This window comes from Dendropsophus ebraccatus, chromosome 1 (genome assembly GCF_027789765.1).
Source record: "Dendropsophus ebraccatus isolate aDenEbr1 chromosome 1, aDenEbr1.pat, whole genome shotgun sequence".
In the NCBI taxonomy this organism is placed as follows: domain Eukaryota; kingdom Metazoa; phylum Chordata; class Amphibia; order Anura; family Hylidae; genus Dendropsophus; species Dendropsophus ebraccatus.
Genome location: NC_091454.1, coordinates 11,722,821 through 11,744,280, shown reverse-complemented (window position 1 = coordinate 11,744,280; position 21,460 = coordinate 11,722,821). Strand labels below are relative to the sequence as shown.

General features: G+C 44.4%; 2 protein-coding genes across 2 annotated transcripts; both read left to right on the top strand.

Moving 5' to 3' along the window:
• Nucleotides 1-5,612: 5,612 nt before the first annotated feature.
• On the top strand, nucleotides 5,613-7,567 carry LOC138772062 (E3 ubiquitin/ISG15 ligase TRIM25-like). Its single transcript, XM_069952164.1, has one exon. The coding sequence runs from the start codon at nucleotides 5,708-5,710 to the stop codon at nucleotides 7,298-7,300; it is 1,593 nt and encodes a 530-aa protein (XP_069808265.1). The 5' UTR covers nucleotides 5,613-5,707; the 3' UTR covers nucleotides 7,301-7,567.
• An 11,082-nt stretch (nucleotides 7,568-18,649) lies between these two features.
• Nucleotides 18,650-20,463, top strand: LOC138772054 (E3 ubiquitin/ISG15 ligase TRIM25-like). The gene has a single exon (XM_069952152.1). The coding sequence runs from the start codon at nucleotides 18,653-18,655 to the stop codon at nucleotides 20,249-20,251; it is 1,599 nt and encodes a 532-aa protein (XP_069808253.1). The 5' UTR covers nucleotides 18,650-18,652; the 3' UTR covers nucleotides 20,252-20,463.
• The last annotated feature ends 997 nt before the right edge of the window (nucleotides 20,464-21,460 follow it).

Here is a 21,460-nt window from a genome sequence, read left to right as displayed (position 1 = left end):
AAGTGGGAATCACAGAGGAGGACAGTGACAGAAATTTCTCTATACAGCAGTGTAAATGGCTGAGTGTAAGTGCAGGCACATTATAGCAGCAGTGTGTATAGCTGAGTGTAAGTGCAGGCACATTATAGCAGCAGTGTGTATAGCTGGGTGTGAGTGCAAGCACATTATAGCAGGAATGGAGAGGATGGAAAACACAAGGGCTGGCAGAGACTGCAGGGAGCATGAAGGAATGAGCAGGGCAGGTGTGGGTACAGTATAGCAGCACTCTCTGTCTGGGGAGAGAGGGGTTACAACTATGAAGAGATTACCTCCACAGTCCTGTCCCCTGATGCAAGCCCCAGTCTGAATGAATCTGGAATGATTTAGGGTCAGTTCAGACGTACAGACTCGCAGCGTAAATGTGGCTGCGAGTCTGTCAGGTCCTGGCAGTTCGCTGTCAAAACATACTCGCAGCGGTCGGAACGACCGCTGCGTGTATGTGAGTCTGCCGGCCTGTTAACCCCTCCGGCCCCCGCTGCTGCTGCCGCTCGCTGTGTCTGTATACATTACCTGTCCGCGCTGCACGGAGTCCCGACATACTGCTCTCCCGCCCGGCCAATCAGTAGCTGCGGCAGGGCAACACACTGATTGGCCGGGCGGGAGAGCAGTACGTCGGGACTCCGTGCAGCGCGGACAGGTAATGTATACAGACACAGCGAGCGGCGGCGGTAGCAGCAGCGGGGGCCGGAGGGGTTAACGGGCCGGCAGACTCACATACACGCAGCGGTCGTTCCGACCGCTGCGAGTATGTTTTGACAGCGAACTGCCAGGATCTGACAGACTCGCAGCCACATTTACGCTGCGAGTCTGTACGTCTGAACTGACCCTTAGAAGGTGATGGAGACTTCCTGGGTCAGAGTACAGGGCTGTAGACCCCACTATGCAGACCCTGCCCCTCCCCCACTCACCCTCCCACCCAGTGCAGGGAGCTCTTAATCCAAGTTACTCTTAAACCAAGGTACCACTGTATATATATTTTAGCCTATGTTCACACAACGTATCAGACCGGGTGTTCCGTGACCCCGGCCAGGTCACGGAACGGCCGGTCTGTGCCCGGATCATAAGTACCGGCCGGATTATATGTCCGTCCGCAGAGCTCTAATGCGGGCGCAGCAGCGGGCGCCCGCATCAGAACTTCCCCCTGCACACTATGGAGTGCGCGGCTGGAGCCGCTCGCTTCATAGTGTGAACTGACAGGGTTTCCTACGGCCTCAATTCATTGAATTGCGGCCGCAGAAAACTGACATATCACTTATTTGCGGCCCCGTACAGGATCCCGGCCGGAGCGCATACAATGTGATTACCGGCTGGGATCCCATTGAAAGTAAGGCATTGTTCCACCGCGCCAAAAGTACGGCTGTACGGCAACAACGGCAGTACTTTTACGTAGTGTTAACATAGCCTTACACTGTGTGTATATATATATATATATATATATATATATATATATATATATATATATATATATAATGTGCCATCAAATGGTTTCCAGAGGTCGGCGTGGAGAGACGCAGCTCATACTGGGGGATTGGTTTCCAAGGCATCTATTCCATACCAGGCGAGTTTCATATAAGACTCTTACTCTAGTTTATATTATGCCTGGAACTCATTATCTGAGGGATGGATGACTAGACAACCTAATTCCCTGGCATGAGCTGACCCATAGAGACCATGTGGTAGGGCATAATGGCAATCTTGAGAGAATAAAAATCCCCATTAAAGGGGTACTCCGGTATAAGAAAATTGTATTACCACCCCAAGATATATAACTTTCTAATATAGTGTTACTGGCTTCTGCAAAGTTTTGTGGGATTCACCCAACAGGAAATAGAAAATAGAAGAACTACACAATGTGCATTGGCCAAAGCTCCTCCACTCCTCCCTTGTTCTGTAAATAACGCATCATCCTCTAATGTCACAGGAGGCTCGGCTAGATCTCGCCTTTAAGCTCTACCTCACCCCCCGTGTGATGTCATCATCTCTGAAGGTCCAATAGATATACATTATGCTTCTATCCAGGTCACATAAAACAGAACCGGGAAAGAACGCATTGAGCATTGAGTCTCCCAGATCGTTTGGTCTAAACACTCAGACCCCGACCAATCAAATCTTGTTACATATCTCTCTGACATCTGAATTTTTTTCTAATGACAGGTACACTTCCCTCTTTTTATTTCCCGTGGTGAGCACCAGGGTGCCGCGGTCACTTACACGCACCTGTCAGTTGTCCTGCCGCTGTGTTCTTTGCCCTGTAGGACGCCGTTTCAGGCTGGTGGAAAGGTCCATGTGATCCGCTCTCTGACTACCTGCATTTTCTGCTCCTTTAGAGAAAACAGAAGTTACTGATCAGTATGTTTCTCTGTGGTAAGCTTTAGGCTATGTTCACACTACGTAAGCTTCCGGCCGCAGTGCGCTCCGTGAATATGCGGCCAGAAACTTACGTAGTTAGCGTACAATGCAAAGTATACGATCCCGGCCGCACAGTTCACACTTCGTACGAATGTACACCGGGATCGTATACGGCGCCGTAAGAAATGAACCAGACCATTGTTTCCAGCCGGAAGGCTTGTAACTTACGCCGTAGCGTATCCCGCGAATCCGTACGAAGTGGTGATTTCTTCATTTTCCCACTCTTCTATGCCGATCCAAAAGGTTCTGTGGGGTGTCCGGGGCTAGGCGAAGATTTCCAAGTAAAAGACCGCTGTCAGATCGCTTCGTAGGGGGCTCGGGAAGCGTAAGTAGACTATGGGCGTACGTTCGCATTGCGTACACATTGCGTACGCATCCGCCGGCACATCGAATATTCGCACGCCCGTTGTTTCAGCCGCACATGTACGGCGCCGTACGAAATGCGCACGGATTCCTACGTAGTGTGAACATAGCCTTATCCTGCCTTCATGTGCAGTTCTCACATAACGGATGGTGCATCACTTAGCATATTATTGGTATGCACACATAAAAGCTACCACCAGGGGGCGGTGTAAACAGACCAACCAACTCTCCTGTTCAGCAGGCCATTCCATTCAGCAGTATGCGCCTTAGGGCCCGTTCACACTATGGATTTGGCGTGGAAATTCAGCCTTGAATATATATCCCGTGACATAAGTGCATGGATGATCATCATTATGCTATCCTAAATAGAGGTAACTACATTGGGTAAAAGTGTCCAGCAAGACTAGATGTTTGTCTGTGCTTTTCAGTTTATAAAGACAAGTGGGAGAGGTGACTGTATCTGATATTACAATAATAGATAAGAAAAGCAGCGGCAAGTATACTAGGCAATAGAGAGGAGTGCACACCTCACTAGACAGGACCCAACCATCCAGGTTCCATCCAACATTTCAGCTGTTCCTCATCCTGTCTTAAGCGTGAGAAAGTATAAGGAACAGCCGAAACGTCGCGGAGTAAGATGTGGATAAAGTATCACGATTTTCTTCACTTGAAGTGCTGTCTCTGGGAATATTTAGTTGTATCTCTTAAAAGTGTTTTGGGCTGGGACTGGATGCACTCTCATCCTCATCATAACCATCACCGCTGCACAGAAAGATGTTTTGGACATTCCCTCCCGGACCCCTATAGACAGGCACTGGATCGTCCTGGCAGCGCCCCCCAGTGAGACCTCCCACCCGACTACACATTACCGCATCTCATCTTACAAAGCCAGGTGATATGAAGAAGACTCCGGTGCCGTCCGACAAGAAGACGAAGGATAAACTGGCGCTGGACAATAACACTGGACTGAGGAAGAGCTCAGCTGGTGGGTATGGGGGCTCCAGCAAGGTCCTCCAGGACAGGAACCGGCCCGACTCCTCTGGCGTCCCCTCATAGTCACCGCACAGTGTCCTATCAGATCCCAGACCATGAGAGCAACCGGCCTGGGGGCCCGAAACTCATTAAGGCGACTCACAACTCTAGCAAAGCCGCCTGGATCACTAACCGCCATCCTGCAAGTCTGCTCCACCAGATCAGTATCTTCAGGAAAGAAGCTGATGGTAAAGAGCGGACGTGTTTGACAGCATGTCCAAAAGAGAGGGACGAGCGGGAGGCCTATTGTCAAAGTGACTTCGCTGTGAACGGGATCATACATGATGTAGATGGACAACCCCCTATGCCACACCCGCTGCCTGCACCTCACGCTGGGTGGTCGCTACATTATAATGGGGCAGATCTACCACAGGCAGATGGAGTGACCACCAGCCGTCCAGCGTGTGATCAGCGGCCAGTTACGTGCCGGGGACGGGCTGGTGACAAGCGGCAGGAGCTTCATCAGGAGGTTCAACTGCAAGAACGATCACAGGGTTCTGGCAGCCGTACTCTCCAAATGAATCATGTTAAAACACAGGACAAGGTAACGTGTGGGGTCCGATCCGCACCCTGCCGCAGCCGCGTTTTTTTTTTTTTCGTTTTAGAAACTTTTTTTTTCTTGTTTTCATAAGAAAAAATAATTAATTAGTCGACAAATAAGCAGGAATAAAAAAAATGTCTCTGAACAATAAATAAATATGTAAAAAAAAAAAAGTGTTTCGGCTGCGGGATCGGGCTACCAGCAGTGCAGAGCTTGCTCAGGAATGGCATCTGCACGCACTGTGAGACGGAGACTCTTGGAGCAAGGCGGTCCTGAAGAAGAAAGGTCAACACTGCTAATATTGACTTGCTGCATTAAAGGGAACCTGTCACCCCCCGTGCCGGGGTGACAGGCTCCCGACCCCCCGTTAGAACCCCCTATACTTACCTCATCCCGCCGGGTCCCGCTTCTGGATTCGGTCGGGTCCCGGAGATCTCAGCCGCTGCAGCCCGGCGCGCGCGCTGACAGATGAGTCCAACGCTCATAGAGAATGACGGAGCGCTGGACTCTCCTGTCATTCTCTATGGGTGTTGGACTCATCTCTCAGCGCGCGCGCCGGGCTGCAGCGGCTGAGATCTCCGGGACCCGACCGAATCCAGAAGCGGGACCCGGCGGGATGAGGTAAGTATAGGGGTCTCTAACGGGGGGTCGGGAGCCTGTCACCCCGGTACGGGGGGTGACAGGTTCCCTTTAACTCATTCTGTCAGTATAAGCTTTTGTTACTCATAATATGATTGCAATTATATTTCTGTATGTGATAAAAACATCTGACAAACACACATAAAAGCCAGAGGGCAGCAGATCATGTGAAAATATAATATTTGTGTCATTCTCAAAACTTTTGGGCATGACTGTAGATCAGCTCACTCCCCAGGATTTAAAAGGCTTCAGAAACACCAAACATCATCATATATAAAGTGCCGCCACATCAGGCATCACATACCGTCACCATGATGGTAAAATGCTGACTGGTGATTTTCATTCACATTTCGCCAACAAGATTTTTTTTTAAAAACCATTAACATATGAGAAATATAATAATAAGGATTATGTAAGGTGGTAATGCCGTTTTATTCTCAGTGTTTCTCTTTCTTATTACTAAACAATTCTGCCTGTTACATTAATAATATCACCCATAAGGAACAGCTTAGATCACAATGTAGACCATAAATATACAGAAAATAGAATGTATGACTCTAACAAGTGTTCATGAAGAGGTTAATAGTGACTGATCTTGTGCTGCTCAGCCCTGCCCTGTGTACACAAGTATAACCCGCCCTCTGGTTTCTGTAGTTTCGTTTCCCTCTTCCTCCTCCGTCAGCCATGGCGTCTGCTGCTCTGAGAGACGAGCTGGACTGTTCCATCTGTCTGATCACTTATACAGATCCTGTAATGCTGAGATGTGGCCACAACTTCTGCCGGGTCTGTATTGGTCGTGTGCTGGATACACAGGACGGGGCTGGAGTTTATTCCTGTCCTGAATGCAGAGAAGAGTATCAGGAGCGGCCTGCACTGATGAGGAACATCGCTCTGTGTAATCTAATGGAGAATATACTGCTGACTCCTCCAACACCGACAGAAAGCGGGATCTGCTGCACTTACTGTGTGGACTCTGCTGTACCTGCTGTGATATCCTGTCTGCACTGTGAGGCTTCTCTGTGTGATAAACACCTGAGAGCTCACAGCAAGTCACCAGAACACGCCTTATCTGAGCCCAGCACTTCCCTGGAGAAGAGGAAATGTTCTGTCCATAAGAAGATGCTGGAATATTACTGCACTGAGGACGCTGCTTGTATCTGTGTGTCCTGTTATCTGATTGGAGAACACAATAGACATAAAGTGGAGTCACTAGATGAGGCCTTTAAAAACAAGAAGGTGAAGCTGAGAAATGTTCTCCAGAAACTGATCATAAAAAAAAAGGAGACTGAGGAAAGAGTCCAGAGTGTGGAGGAGCGCAGGAGAAAAGCTCAAGAAAAAGCAGCTGGAGAAGCCGAGAGAGTCACTGCCCTGTTTACAGACATCAGGAGACGGCTGGACGACCTGGAGAAGAGGGTCCTGAGCGAGATCTCCAGGCAGGAAAAGGAAGAGTCACTGTCACTGTCTGCTCTGATCCAGCAGCTGGAAATAAAGAAGGACGAGCTGTCCAGGAAGATGAGACACATTGAGGAGCTGTGTAACATGGCGGATCCACTGACTGTCTTACAGGAACCAGACACAGGTGACTTGTGTGATCCTGAGGAGGAGGGAGGTGATGAGGACACTGGGGGACATGATAGACAGCTCCATGGTGTAGATGATCTGGATGTGGCTGTGATCTCAGACACATTCCGCACATTATGTGACATAATATCAAGTATAAGGATCTATGGGGAGGGTCCTGCAGACATATTACTGGATGTAAACACAGCTAATAATAAGCTCCTTATATCAGATGACCTGAAAACTGCAACCTGGACATGGAAGGAGCAGAATCGTCCAGAAACAGCAAAGAGATTCGAGTATTATCGTCAGGTGATGAGCAGCAGGAGATTCTCCTCAGGGCGACATTACTGGGATGTGGAGATCAGGTCAGGGAGCTGGAGGGTGGGGATGTGTTATCCCAGTACAGGCAGGAGGGGAGGTCATTCACGTATTGGAAATAATTACAAGTCCTGGTGTATGCAGAGGCATAATAATCAGTATTCAGTGAGACATGACAGTGAAGAGATCCAATTACCTGACAATATCTCCAGTAAAAGAATCAGGATCTGTCTGGATTATGAGGCCGGGCAGCTGTCCTTTTCTGAGCTGTGTGACCCCATCAGACACTTATACACCTTCACCGACACCTTCACCGAGCCCCTTCATGCTGCATTATTGGTATGGGATGGTTCTATAAGAATCATAACCTACAGTGAGAAACTGATGAGATTCTGATTGGTGTATTGTTCGACCTGTGGAATAAATGTGAAAGTGCGGCTACAGGTGATGATTCCCACATGGCAGCTGTTCCTATGATTTGATCACATTGGTGGATGATCCACTCTACAGGTACCTGGTGACTACTCTCTGGGTGCAGCTGTATACTGGAGATGATATACTCTGGGAATGCTGCCAATGTGTATTCTCTGTGTCTCCTTGTGGATAATTCCCCAGTGTGTCATGTCCTTTATTCCCAGTATCAACCAAGTTTCTGATCCTTTCTGGAATACATAGAGGATTGAAATACATAGAGGATTGTTTAACGTATAGAAACTTTTAATTTACATTGTGGATTTACCGTATTGAACACCAGGGCCGGGACAAGAAGTTTTGGTGCCCTAGGCAGAGAAGGCAAATGGCGCCTCCCCCCCCGATCCCAGTGTTATCAGAATTGGTGCGCCACAGACAGTATAATGCCCTGAAAGTGCCCCCACACTGTATTATGAGCCCCAATACATACAGTAGTATTTGCAGTGGGTATCCAGAACCTGTAACCTTGGTGTCTGAACACCTTAATACAACCTGACAGTTCTCCCCCCGATTTTCTGAAAGCAATGTTCCAGTACCGAACAAAACTTCAGAGGGAAATGCGTTTTGAATACCAAGGTGTTACTCTATATACAAGAGCATAGTCACCTATATTACTGTATATATACTGTATATACAATAGCATAGTCATCTATATTACTGTATATACAATAGCAGTCACCTATATTACTGTATATACAATAGCATAGTCACTTATTACTGTATATACAATAGTAGCACAGACACCTATATTAGGTGACTATGCTATTGTATATACAGTAATATAGGTGACTATGCTATTGTATATACAGTAATAAGTGACTATGCTATTGTATATACAGTAATATAGGTGACTGCTATTGTATATACAGTAATATAGGTAACTGTGCTACTATTGTATCTACAGTAATAAGTGACTATGCTATTGTATATACAGTAATATAGGTGACTGCTAGGGCTGGGCGATAATGGCCTAAATCAATATCGCGGTTTATCGTACATGAAGCCGCGGTAACGATAAATTGAACGATAATTATGACACGCCCCTTTTAAAAGCCACACCACTTTTTAAAACCCTATTTTCCGATGGTAATACAAACGTGGATTTATTCCATATAACAATGTGCAGCAAACTTCACAAGTAATACACAACGTTTTGGCATCTCCTACGCCATTTTCAAGTGGCACTTGAAAATGGTGTAGGAGACGACGAAACATTGTATATTACTTGTGAAGTTTGATGCATATTGTTATATGGAATAAATCCACGTTTGTATTACCATCAGAGTGCTGCAGAGTATTTTTTACTAGCTGACTTGGTATTCGACTGCTGGCCTCCACAGTTCGTTTAGTGTGCTGCCTATATTGTTTGCTTTATCTATCTATGTATCTATCTATATATACAGTGTGTGTATATATATATATATATATATATATATATATATATAGTGTGTGTGTGTATGTATAGACAGATAGGAGACAGATAGATAGTATAGGAAAATCCACAGCACTCCTAATGCAATTCAAGGTGCGATTTATTGAAAAAGCAAATGCAGCATACAGACGCAACGTTTCTGCAGCTATTAAACGTTGCGTCTGTATGCTGCACTTGCTTTTTCAATAAATCGCACCTTGAATTGCATTAGGAGTGCTGTGGATTTTCCTATACTATTTAAATACGGTCCCAGGTCTCGACTTCTACCTCTCTTGAAGTGCTGCTACTATTTTCCTGTGATTTAGATAGATAGATAGATAGATAGATAGGAGGGAGAGAGAGAGAGGGGTAGATAGGAGAGAGAGAGAGATAGAGAGATAGATAGATAGATAATAGATAGATTAATAGATAGATAGATAGATAGATAGATAGATAGATAGATAGATAGATAGGAGATAGATAGGAGATAGATAGGAGAGAGATAGAGAGATAGAGATCTTCTCAGTGGCTGCAGGGGGTCAGGTATAGGTCGGCACCTCCATGTTCCCCCGGGCACGGCTCTCTCTCTCCCGCACAGGAATCCTCGGCCCCTGTCACGCAGTGCTGTAGCACATATATCTGTGTCCCGGGCAGAGCCTCACACACAGCTGCTTCCAGCACTGACAAAACATAACGGGGCTCCGAGGATTCCTGTGCGGGACAGAGTGCGGTGGCCAGTGAAGCATGGAGGTGCCGACCCATACCTGACCCCAACTGTATATGCGGGAGAGGGGGGGGGCAGGGCTCACCGTGCAGCTTCCAGAGAAGCTAGGAGAAGTGAGCCGCCCGGCAGCAGCAGCGCTGAGCTCACACTGGAGAGGACGCTGCCGTCTGTGTGCAGCCTGTCACATCTTCAGCCTTCCTCTTCAGCCCACACAGCAGGATCTTCCATCCCCTGCCCTGCAGCAGTATATGTGCGTCCTGGCTCAGGAGGTGAACCGGAGCATCAGCTGTCCAGCCTCCACCTCTCCACCCGGGACCCCTCTCTCTCCCTGCACCAGAGCATGCGGCCGCCGGGTGGGGGAATACCGCAGATACCGTCCTGGCAGAGTTGAGGTCGGTTAACTGACGCCAGTGACGGTATCGGTATTTTTGCGGTATACCGCCCAGCCCTAGTGACTGCTATTGTATATACAGTAATATAGGTGACTGCTATTGTATATACAGTAATATAGGTGACTATGCTATTGTATATACAGTTACATAGGTGACTATGCTATTGTATATACAGTAATATAGGTAACTGTGCTACTATTGTATATACAGTAATAAGTGACTATGCTATTGTATATACAGTAATATAGGTGACTGTGCTACTATTGTATATACAGTAATAAGTGACTATGCTATTGTATATACAGTTACATAGGTGACTATGCTATTGTATATACAGTAATATAGGTGACTGTGCTACTATTGTATATACAGTAATAAGTGACTATGCTATTGTATATACAGTAATATAGGTGACTATGCTATTGTATATACAGTTACATAGGTGACTATGCTATTGTATATACAGTAATATAGGTGACTATGCTAGTGTATATACAGTAATATAGGTTACTATGCTATTGTATATACAGTAATATAGGTGACTATGCTAGTGTATATACAGTAATATAGGTGACTGCTATTGTATATACAGTAATATAGGTGACTGCTAGTGTATATGCAGTAATATAGGTGACTATGCTATTGTATATACAGTAATATAGGTGACTATGCTAGTGTATATACAGTAATATAGGTGACTATGCTATTGTATATACAGTAATATAGGTGACTATGCTACTGTATATAAGGTAACATAGGTGACTATGCTATTGTATATAAAGTGTATATACAATAGCATAGTCACCTATGCTACTGTATATACACTAGCATAGTCACCTATATTACTGTATATACACTAGCAGTCACCTATGTTACTCTATATACACTAGCATAGTCACCTATATTACTGTATCCTACTGGTCCCAACATTAAAATTAACCTTTGTTTTTTGTACAATGTTTTTTCTATATAAAGCTGGTATCACACACTATATAGAGACTTTCAATTTTTTTTTTTTACTGCTTGAGGGTTTCTTGAATTTTTTTTAACCTTGCTCTTTTTGAAGCTACAAAAAAGTATCAAAAACTTATTACTGCTGTTATTATTCTGGTGTCTTTTTTTTTTTTTTTTTTTTACTTTAGTGTGTATTTATATAGGCATTTTAGTGCCTCCCATTTGTATCTGTCACGGCCGCGGCGGCTTCCCGCGTTCCGGGTCGCCGCCGCGACCGCCTCCTGTCCCATGCAGCCGCCGGGATCCTTGTATAGGGACCCGGCGCTGCTGCTAGTTCGGCCCCTGGGGCGCCTCACCTCTCCTCCGTTCCTGTCTCGGTCTGTGCCGGCCGGCGCGCGCCGGCTGTCTCAGATTTAAAGGGCCAGTCCGCCCTTAATTGGTTAGTTGCACCAATCACTCCCCTATAAATCCCAGCATGCCCTGTCCCTTGGGTTGGAGCCTCTACATGCTTCCCATAGCGTTTGGCCCAGCTCCCTGTTGTTCCTGATTCCTGTCTGCTACCTGGTCCCTAGTCCTTGTTCCTGATTCCTGTCCACTACCTGGTCCCTAGTCCTTGTTCCTGGTTCCTGCTTCATTGTTACTCTATTGCTCCTGTCTTCAGCCTGTCTCCTGCGGTCACGACTACAGACCTCTGCCACTACCATCTCCTGCCTACTGCTCCTGCCACGCCTCGCCTGCCATCACCAGCAACCAAGCCAGGGGTAGCGACCTGGGGGTCGCCTGCCGCAGCAAGTCCATCCTGCCTTGCGGCGGGCTCTGGTGAAAACCAGCGGCCCCTTAGACTCCGCTCCCTGGTGAGGTTAGTGCCATCGCTGGTGACGGTCCAGTGGATCCACTACTCCAGGCGTTACAGTATCATTACAAGTCAACTAATTTATTTATTTTTTAACAACATGACTCAAGAATTTCAATTTAACCATTTAAGGGGGGGCGGGGAGAAAAGAATCGCAACAGACATGACCTTTTTTTTGTTTCTTTTTTCCTATAGAAGTCTACAGGAGGAATAATGCAAGTATTAATTGGGGAAAAAAAATGCCAGAGATTGATCATCCTGCATTTTAAAAATAATGCCATTAGCCCCCCCCCATGAAAAACGACTAAAAATTAAAATGCCATGTGGGTATGTCATTTCATATTTCCCTACTGACTCCCAGCTAACATCTGGCTGCTGCGTTTTTGTTTTTTTTTTGTCAAAAAGTCACATGGCAATTATAGCTTTTTTTTTTTAATGGTGTGATTCTATCCTTTATAATAATAATAATGCTTTTATTTGTATAGCGCATACAGCACTTCACATAGTTTTTTAGAGGGGTATTTCAGACTCTGTTGTCAGGGCAGAGGTTTAGAGCAATTATACTGACCCCCTTGCTCCTTGCACAACTAGATAAACAATATTTCTTCGGAATACCCCTTTAAACAAAAGCAGGTGTAAACATGTTTCTTTTCATTGCTTCTTGCTTTGTATCATTTTCTGCATGAAAAATTAAATAATAAAAGAATTACATAGTTGATAAGGTTGAAGCATCCATTAAGACATTAAAGAAATAAAATTCCAGCAGCACGCTGGAATTGCGTTATGTAAAATTGAGTGCAACATCCAAAAAAACAGTAATCCCTTAAAACTGATATTACAGAGTAAAAAAGTGTAAGTGGATCCAGCAGGAATAAAAAGTATAAGGCCTTCCTGTATAGTTTCCATTCCTTTTTAATCCAGTTTTAGGGCCCTATTACACGGGGTGATTATTTGTCCAATCAGGCAAAATCCGGCAGATATTCCCATGTGTAATAAAGACAATAATCAGCCGATGAGGAGATAATCAGCTGATCATTTCCTCTTAGCAGGTTTAAAAAGCATCGCCCGCCGACCATGCATCGCTCCGTGTAATAGGAGGTGCATGGTCGGGCACAGATGAAACTGTATATAGAAAATGATAAAGTAATACTTACCTGTCCGTGCTCCCCAGTGTCCTTTTGGATCCTCCCAGCTATAGTATTTTTGGTCAGTATTTTTCTACCAAAATCTGGAGTGGACTGAAAACACAGAAACTGCAAATGTTTCCATTGTAGTTTTTCCTCCATCAGCTCCACTCCTGATTTTTGGCTCCAAATACTGTCCAAAATACTATGTGTGAACATAGCCTTATAAAGATTACAGCAACGTTACACATATATAGTAATGTTGTAAATATAAATATATCTATCTTTTATATGTTTTGATCTTCAGCATTTGGAGAAAATAGGATGATTTTCATTTGTCTTTTCCTCCTCATAATTTTAGGGAGAACTGTGTATGTAACTGCTGGACCTTCTAGGGGTTAATAAAATATATGTATAGAAGTGGTGTCTGAGCCTTTATTTGTTGTTTCAGCTACAGTTTTTATCTATTTCATCATTTATGTTATCATACTGCATTCTCAGGGGGATATATATATATATATATATATATATTTATTATCTTTTATACATCCTAAAATTTGCTGTAGCCTCTAGCTGGTGTGTGTGCCCCATGCTAGGCCCATCAGCTATCGTAAATAATCTATAGTAAATACAGTCCTGCGTATAAGACTAATTTTTAACCCAGGAAAATATTCTCACAAGTCAGTGGTTGTCTTATACGGCGGTAGTTGTGTTATAGGGCAAAGAAATTTGGAAACGGACTGGAGAATCTGCAGTCACCACATTCAGTGGGGGAGCTAAAAAATGGTGGAATCCTTGCCGTATACGGCAACCGTATGAAGGGCAGAGCAAGAGCAAGATACGGTAGAGTGGCGCTGTGCCCAAAAAAAACATACCTCTTTCCCCCTTCTGGCCCGCCCGTATATCCTATCAGTATTACTATACCTGCTTCTTCGATCTCGCTGCTGTCTGATGTCTTTTATAAATTTTTATTTGGTGTGGGTTGGAAGAGGGGTGGTCTTATACGGCGAGTATATCCCAAACTCTATATTTCAGCTGGAAAAGTTGGGGGTCGTCTTATAAAGTGATTATTCCATTTAGTTATGTTGCAGTAGTCTGGCTTTTTGTATATAGGTTATTAAGTATAGTTGTCTTGAACTTTATTGTTATTACCCAGCATTTGTACTATACAGTTACTCTATTGGTACTGCGGGTATACATTTCGGGTGTTCAGCTATGGTGTAGTCCTCATGCTGCCCAATAGATATTAGACAGATAGATATGAGACAAAGAGATAGAAGAATGGATGGCTAGTTACAAAACAGAAACAGCGCCACAGCTTCCTCTATGATGTTTGTGGTATTACAACTTGGTTCCATTCTCTTTTAGTGGAACTGAGCTGCACTACCACATCCAAGCTTTGGAGGAGAGTGGCGCTGTTTCTGGAAAAAGGCAGCTATGTTTTTGTAATGCTGAATAACCCCTTTAATTTTAACATGGTTATATATGTGAAATATAGAAAGTCTATTCCACTATTTTCAGTCACTATGAATAATGTAGTAGAAAATACCCTTTATTATTCAGAAAGCATTGTCCTCTACTGAGGTTCCCTATGGGTAAAATAATCAGTTGGGGGCCCACTGAGACTCACTCGCCCCCCCCCCCCATGTTGAACCCCTTGCTAAGCCCCTGCAGGCCACGCTTTGCAATGGGTGGCCCGGGCCCCCCTGCGGCTGCTTGCCCTGCCTTTATGGTAGCTTCAATCCATAACCCTACCATGTTAATCCAGAGAAAGGCAAAAATCCTCAAGAGGCAGATGCCAATTTTCACAGGGAGAAAATGTTCTTTCCTGACTCCAAAATCAGAATAAATCCCCGGGTCAATGTCCTATCTCATGTGATGTTACAAATTCCTTCCTTGAACTTATTTAATGAGCCAGCCATGACAACATCATGTGGCAGAGAGTTCCATAGTCTCACTGCTCTTACAGTAAAGAATCCCCTTCTGTGATGATGGTGAAACCTTCTTTCCTCTATATGTAGAAGATGCCCCCTTGTCATGGTTACAGGCCTAGGTGTAAAAAGATCACTAGAGCGATATATTCATATATTTGTACATTGTGATCACCCCTAAGACATATTTTTAGTAAATAACCCAAAGCTTGATAATATTGGTCCTATAACCCACCCATTCCCCTAATGACCGCCCTCCTCTACACCTCTTCTTATATACACAGTATTCCATGTCTGGCTTGACTAGTGATTTCTAGAGGTCAAACTATGTTTTTTTTCCTTTAGCATCTATGTCTTTTTTGATCCCATGGGTTTCGTATGTTCCATCAAAAAACCACCCCCAGTTTCATATCACTCAGCCAGTTACTTACCCCAGTTACTTTCACATATATTTTCCCCTATTCCCAGCATCCTCATTTTATAGACCAACCCTTCATGTGGCATAGTATCAAATGTCTCTGAAAAGTTCAGCCAAACAATGTTCACAGCCATGTAGAAAATATATTTTCTACATATCATGTACAACAAAATCTCGACACGTACCCTGATGTTGCAAACTTACCGAAAGTTTGGGTTTGCACTAACCCGAACAGCATTTGAATCCCGTTGCCAGAAGAATGTGGATACAGCCCCAAGGACTGCCTGGAAATCATGGACAGAGCCATAGGCAATCTGTTTCTGCTGTGGAAAAGAGGTGATATAGAATAATATTTGACCATTATTGAGTGACATTGTCAGCTCGTGACTGTCAACCCAGCTGCCAGCGACAATGGCTGGTTCAGTTTTACATGTCATTGAAAAGGCTCTATTTAGGAAGTGAATAGCATCAAGGAGGTGGGGCCTACACAAACCTGGCGATTGGATCCTATGGAGATGCCTTATTTTGCTGTTGCTCATCTATACCACTCACTTCCATGGGCTGGGAACATTGACAAAAGTCCTTAGGTCACTACACTGCAAACAAAGACAATACAAAAATATTTTTTATGATTATGATACACACTGAATCAGTTTCCCATTGACTAACATAAAAAAAAGATATATTCTCTTTAGTTGTGGTTAACCACTTTTTTTGTATGTTAAAAGTAAATGTACTGAAAAGTGAAAAAGATGGAAAAACACAATGGGAACAGAGCCTTACTGTACTCGCTAATTCTTCATCTACATAGGAGTTTGTTGACCTGCTGCTTTTTTCGGCCTCCACCTGCAGCAAAAAAAAAAAAAACAACAAATATCAGTTGTCCTTTAATTATAGCAATACAAAAGGTTTTGGCTACAGTACTCACTATGCAATAAAAATGCTCACCTTTTTGCGAGGAGGAAAAATTTTTTTACATACACACAAAAAGGACCTTGTCTATAATAATTCATAATGTTACAATTCAAAAAGTAAATGCTCCTGCATAGCCATACATGTGCCCCTGATGCAGTCAGGGACCAGCCATGTGAACTAAGTAGCCAGACATATGCCTAAAATGCAGCCAGTATCCAGTTATTTGTCCCAGGTAGCCAGCCATCTGCATCCAATGCAGCTAGTAGCCAGCCATGTGCCTCCAGTAGCCAGCTATGTGACCCTTGTAGCCAGCCATGTGCCTCCAGTAGCAAGCTATGTGTCCCTTGTAGCCAGCCATGTGCCTCCGAGGCAGCCAGTAGATAGCCATGTGCCTCCAGTAGCCAGCTATGTGTCCCTTGTAGTCAGCCATGTGCCTCAGAGGCAGCCAGTAGATAGCCATGTGCCTCCAGTAGCCAGCTATGTGACCCTTGTAGCCAGCCATGTGCCTCCAGTAGCCAGCTATGTGTTCCTTGAAGCCAACCATGTACCTCCAGTAGCAAACTATGTGTCCCTTGTAGCCAGCCATGAGCCTCCGAGGCAGCCAGTAGATAGCCATGTGCCTCCAGTAGCCAGCTATGTGTCCCTTGTAGCCAGCCATGTGCCTCAGAGGCAGCCAGTAGATAGCCATGTGCCTCCAGTAGCCAGCTATGTGTCCCTTGTAGCGAGCCATGTGCCTCCGAGGCAGCCAGTAGCCAGCCATGTGCCACTGGAGCAGCCAATAGTCAACCACGAGTCAACACCTGCAGTAGCCAACAAAAAACATATGCAGAATATTGCCTCCTTGCAAAAACTTGTGCCAATTGGAATAGTCCGTGAAATACAGCCTGTCTTGCAAAATAAGAATAGGCGCATATGAAAATGCACCCATCTGCGCCTCCAGCTTCCCGATACCCCCCACCACTACTCCTATGAAACAAAAATGCTCACATGTGGACCTCTCCTTTTTTACTACACAATGAGGCCATCTGCTTGGCCTCCTAGAACTCCAACAATTCCATATGGTGTGCTTGTGGTGACATGTGCCTCCAATGCAGTCAGTAGCCAGCCATGTTCCCCCAGTAGCCATCAAAAATATATGCAGAATCTTGCCACCTCATAAAAAGATGTGCAAATCAAAATAGGCCAAGCAACACCCCATTACGACCTGACTTGCAGAATAAACAAAGGTACATATGAAAATTTACCCATCTATGTAACCAGATTCCCGATACCTTCTACCCCTATAAACCCAATATACTCACATGTGGACCTCTAGTTTTTCCCCATTCACTAAGAGGCACACGTTTCCAGCAGGTGTAGATTTGCGTCATGATTTAAGCCTGCAAGCGTAAATCATGATAAATGAGGCGCGGGAGGAGGTCACGCCTCCTCCCCGCCTTGTCACCCCCCCCCCAGCTTTGCCAGCCCGCCTTCTCCCTGGCGTACACCTCAGGCCTAACCTTCCTAAATCCCCCCTTGGTGTCCTGGAACTCACCCCCTTGTGTCTGGTGTGCTTGCAGTGTTATTTTATCATGTGTATTGAGTGTTGATGTGTTTCTGTAATGTATAAAAATTATTCAAAAAATCAATTATTAAAGAAAAAAAAACATACAGCAAAATTCATGCTATATGTTTTGGAAAATAACTAATTTTAGTCTATGGAAATTATATTGTATATGTGGCAGATATGTTTAATCTGGAGGATGGAATAGTGGGTTGCAGTAAACTTGAACATCCTCCATAAAAAATGGATTTAAACTATAGACTTTTTTCCATTTCACACATTACAGCCTATGGCTATGTTCACACTGTTGTCTTTTTTAGTAAAATAACGTCCGTTACTTGATACTCAAAATAACAGCTGTTATTTTCAGTCCTCAATGATTTCCATTTAAGTCTATGGAAACAACGGCCGTTAGTTCACACAATGAATAGAATAATGCTGTTTACAGCAGCCGTCAAATTAATGCTCAGGATGTTTTTTGTCAGCTGTTATTTAAAGCTGTTATTTTAGTTTGTTCACACAGATTTTTTTTTTTTGGCTGTCTTCTCAACGATTTTCAATGGGCCTTTAAAAATAGCCACACCCAAAAGGGTGTTCAATGCGGTCGTCATTTAACCCTAACTTAAATAATGTACCAACAGCCAGCTACCAAAGTATGTAAAACAACGTCCGTTATTTTGAGAATGAAGTAACAGCCTTGTTTTAAAAATTGTTGTGTGAACATGCCTATGGTTGCGCTACAGGATATGGTTTTCACCTTCCAAATATGCACATTAAATGGAATTTTAAAATGCACTGTGAAGCTGGCCTAATCTATGCTTGCACCATGATCTTCAGTCTTTCCTTTTATTGTGGGGGATGTTTTTGTTGCTGCCAATGTATTAATATTTGAAAGTGTCCATGAACAGGTTAAAAGTGACTGATCTTGTGTGGTTCAGCCCTGCCCTAGGAAAACAGGTATAAAACCCGCCCTCCGGTTTCTGCAGTTTGGTTTCCCTTTCCTCTGTCAGCCATGGTGTCTGCTTCTCTTAGAGATGAGCTGGACTGTTCCATCTGTCTGAGCACTTATACAGATCCTGTAATGCTGAAATGTGGACACAATTTCTGCCGGCTCTGTATTGGTCGTGTGCTGGATACACAGGACGGGGCTGGAGTTTATTCCTGTCCTGAATGCAGAGAAGAGTATCAGGAGCGGCCTGCACTGATGAAATGCTTAGCTCTATGTAAACTAATGGAGAATATACTGCTGACTCCTCCAACAATGACAGAAACTGGGATCTGCTGCACTTACTGTGTGGACTCTGCTGTACCTGCTGTGAGATCCTGTCTGCACTGTGAGGCTTCTCTGTGTGATAAACACCTGAGAGCTCACAGCAAGTCACCAGAACACGTCTTATCTGAGCCCAGCACTTCCCTGGAGAAGAGGAAATGTTCTGTCCATAAGAAGATGCTGGAATATTACTGCACTGAGGATGCTGCTTGTATCTGTGTGTCCTGCTATCTCATTGATAAACACAATGGACACAAGTTGGAGTCTCTAGATGAGGCTTCTGAGAAGAAGAAAAAGAAACTGAGAAATGTTCTCCAGAAACTGATGACAAATAAAGAGGAGACTGAGGAAAGAATCCAGAGTGTGGAGGACCGCAGGAGAAAAGCTCAAGAAAAAGCAGCTGGAGAAGCCGAGAGAGTCACTGCCCTGTTTACAGACATCAGGAGACGGCTGGACCACCTGGAGAAGAGGGTCCTGAGCGAAATCTCCAGGCAGGAAAAGAAAGAGTCACTGTCACTGTCTGCTCTGATCCAGCAGCTGGAAATAAAGAAGGACGAGCTGTCCAGGAAGATGAGACACATTGAGGAGCTGTGTAACATGGCGGATCCACTGACTGTTTTACAGGAACCAGACACAGGTGACTTGTGTGATCCTGAGGAAGGGGGAGGTGATGAGGACACAGGGGGACATGATAGACAGCCCCATGATGTAGATGATCTGGATGTGACTGTGATCTCAGACACATTCTGTACATTATGTGACATAATATCTGGTATAAAGATCTATAGGGAGGGTCCTGCATATATATTACTGGATGTAAACACAGCTGATATTAATCTCCTTATATCCGACGACCTGAAAACTGCAACCGGGACAGAAGAGGAGCAGAATCGTCCAGAAACAGCAGAGAGATTCCAGGATTATTCTCAAGTGATGAGCAGCAGGAGATTCTCCTCAGGGCGACATTACTGGGATGTGGAGATCAGTAGATCAGAAGAGTGGAGTGTGGGGATGTGTTATCCCAGTATAGAAAGGAGGGGAGATCAGTCATACATTGGAGATAACAACAAGTCCTGGTGTATGGGGAGGGGTAATAATCAGTATTCAGTGATACATGACAGCGAAGAGATCCAGTTACCTTACAGTTTCTATAGTAATAAAGTCAGGATCTGTCTGGATTATGAGGCCGGGCAGTTGTCCTTTTATGAGTTGTGTTACACCATCAGACACTTACACACCTTCACCACCACCTTCACCGAGCCCCTCCATGCTGTATTATATGTATGGGAAGGTTCTGTAAAGATATTGGGTGGAGGCAGCAACTGGAAGAAACCATCATAACTTTCCATGACTGCGCGAACGATACAATTGTTTATACAGCTGGGGCCATGCGACTTATCATGTAGCGTAAGAAACTGCTGAGGAGGGGAATGTTCACACATAGTATTTCCTTCAGTTGTTTTTTTTTTTTCAACTGAAACCAATATTTTTTCAAAGTCTGAAAATGTGAACAGTGCCACAAAACCAATCCATATACAATCCAAATTGTCTGAACGTGAAAAGTATCCTTTACTATTCTGTAAAGTTTTTCTATATAAGGGTATGTGCACACTATGGAATCCCGACAGAACACCCGTTACGGATTCTGCAACTCGGGGGCACGCGCATCTCCGCTGCTCCCATAGGCTTCATTCTGTGGTTTGCCAGAGTCCGCTGGAAGAATTAACCCGCATTCTTCGGGCGGACAGAGTAATCTTGCAAACCATAGAATATAGCCTATGGGAGCAGCGGAGGTGCGCGCGGCCTTAAGCTGCAGAATCCGTAACGGGTGTTCCATCGGGATTCCGTAGTGTGCACATACCCTAAGGCTGGTGTCACATATAGAGACTTTTACAAGGTTGTTTTTTTGGAACTGAAAACCACCATGGCTGGATGTTAGCCGGAAGTGATTAGGGAATACATGCATTTGTTTAGTCAGTGGTGGTTTTTCTAAATAAAAGTAGGTTGGTTTCTATTGAATCATTTAAGGATTTTTTTTTTTTTTTGCAGTTTCTGTTCCCAGCTATAGAAGTCTAGGGGTGATATAAAACTAGTATTTCTAGAATAAAATGCCATATCTTGATCATGCTGCCATTTTGCCAGAAAACATAGAAACACCACTACAGTGTGAAAAATTCTTAAGAATAAAAATGTGTGGCATTTCATATTTCCCTTTTATCTCCCAGCTAACATCTGGCTGCTGTTTTGTTTTTTTTGCCCCCCCCCCCCCCCCCCCCCCCCCAACAAAAAAAAAAAAAAATTTGAATCATCTGGGAATTACTGTATGGCCAAAAAAGAAGCTAAGTTTGATTCTAGCCTTAAGAGGGGTATTTTCCTATTTTTTTTTTTTAAACTGTGGTCAGGGCACATATAAATGGAAATAGACCCACTTGCTCATTGCAGAGGTAGAAAAAAAAACTCTGGAAAACCCCCTTCCTTACACAAGTCCCTCATTGACCCTCACTAGAGGAAATATTCCCTCCAGGTTCCAAATATAGTGGTCAGACTTGT

Bases quoted from the DNA above. Each gene is read 5' to 3' on its own strand.
- LOC138772054 (XM_069952152.1), top strand. From the start codon at position 18,653: ATGGTGTCTGCTTCTCTTAGAGATGAGCTGGACTGTTCCATCTGTCTG.
- LOC138772062 (XM_069952164.1), top strand. From the start codon at position 5,708: ATGGCGTCTGCTGCTCTGAGAGACGAGCTGGACTGTTCCATCTGTCTG.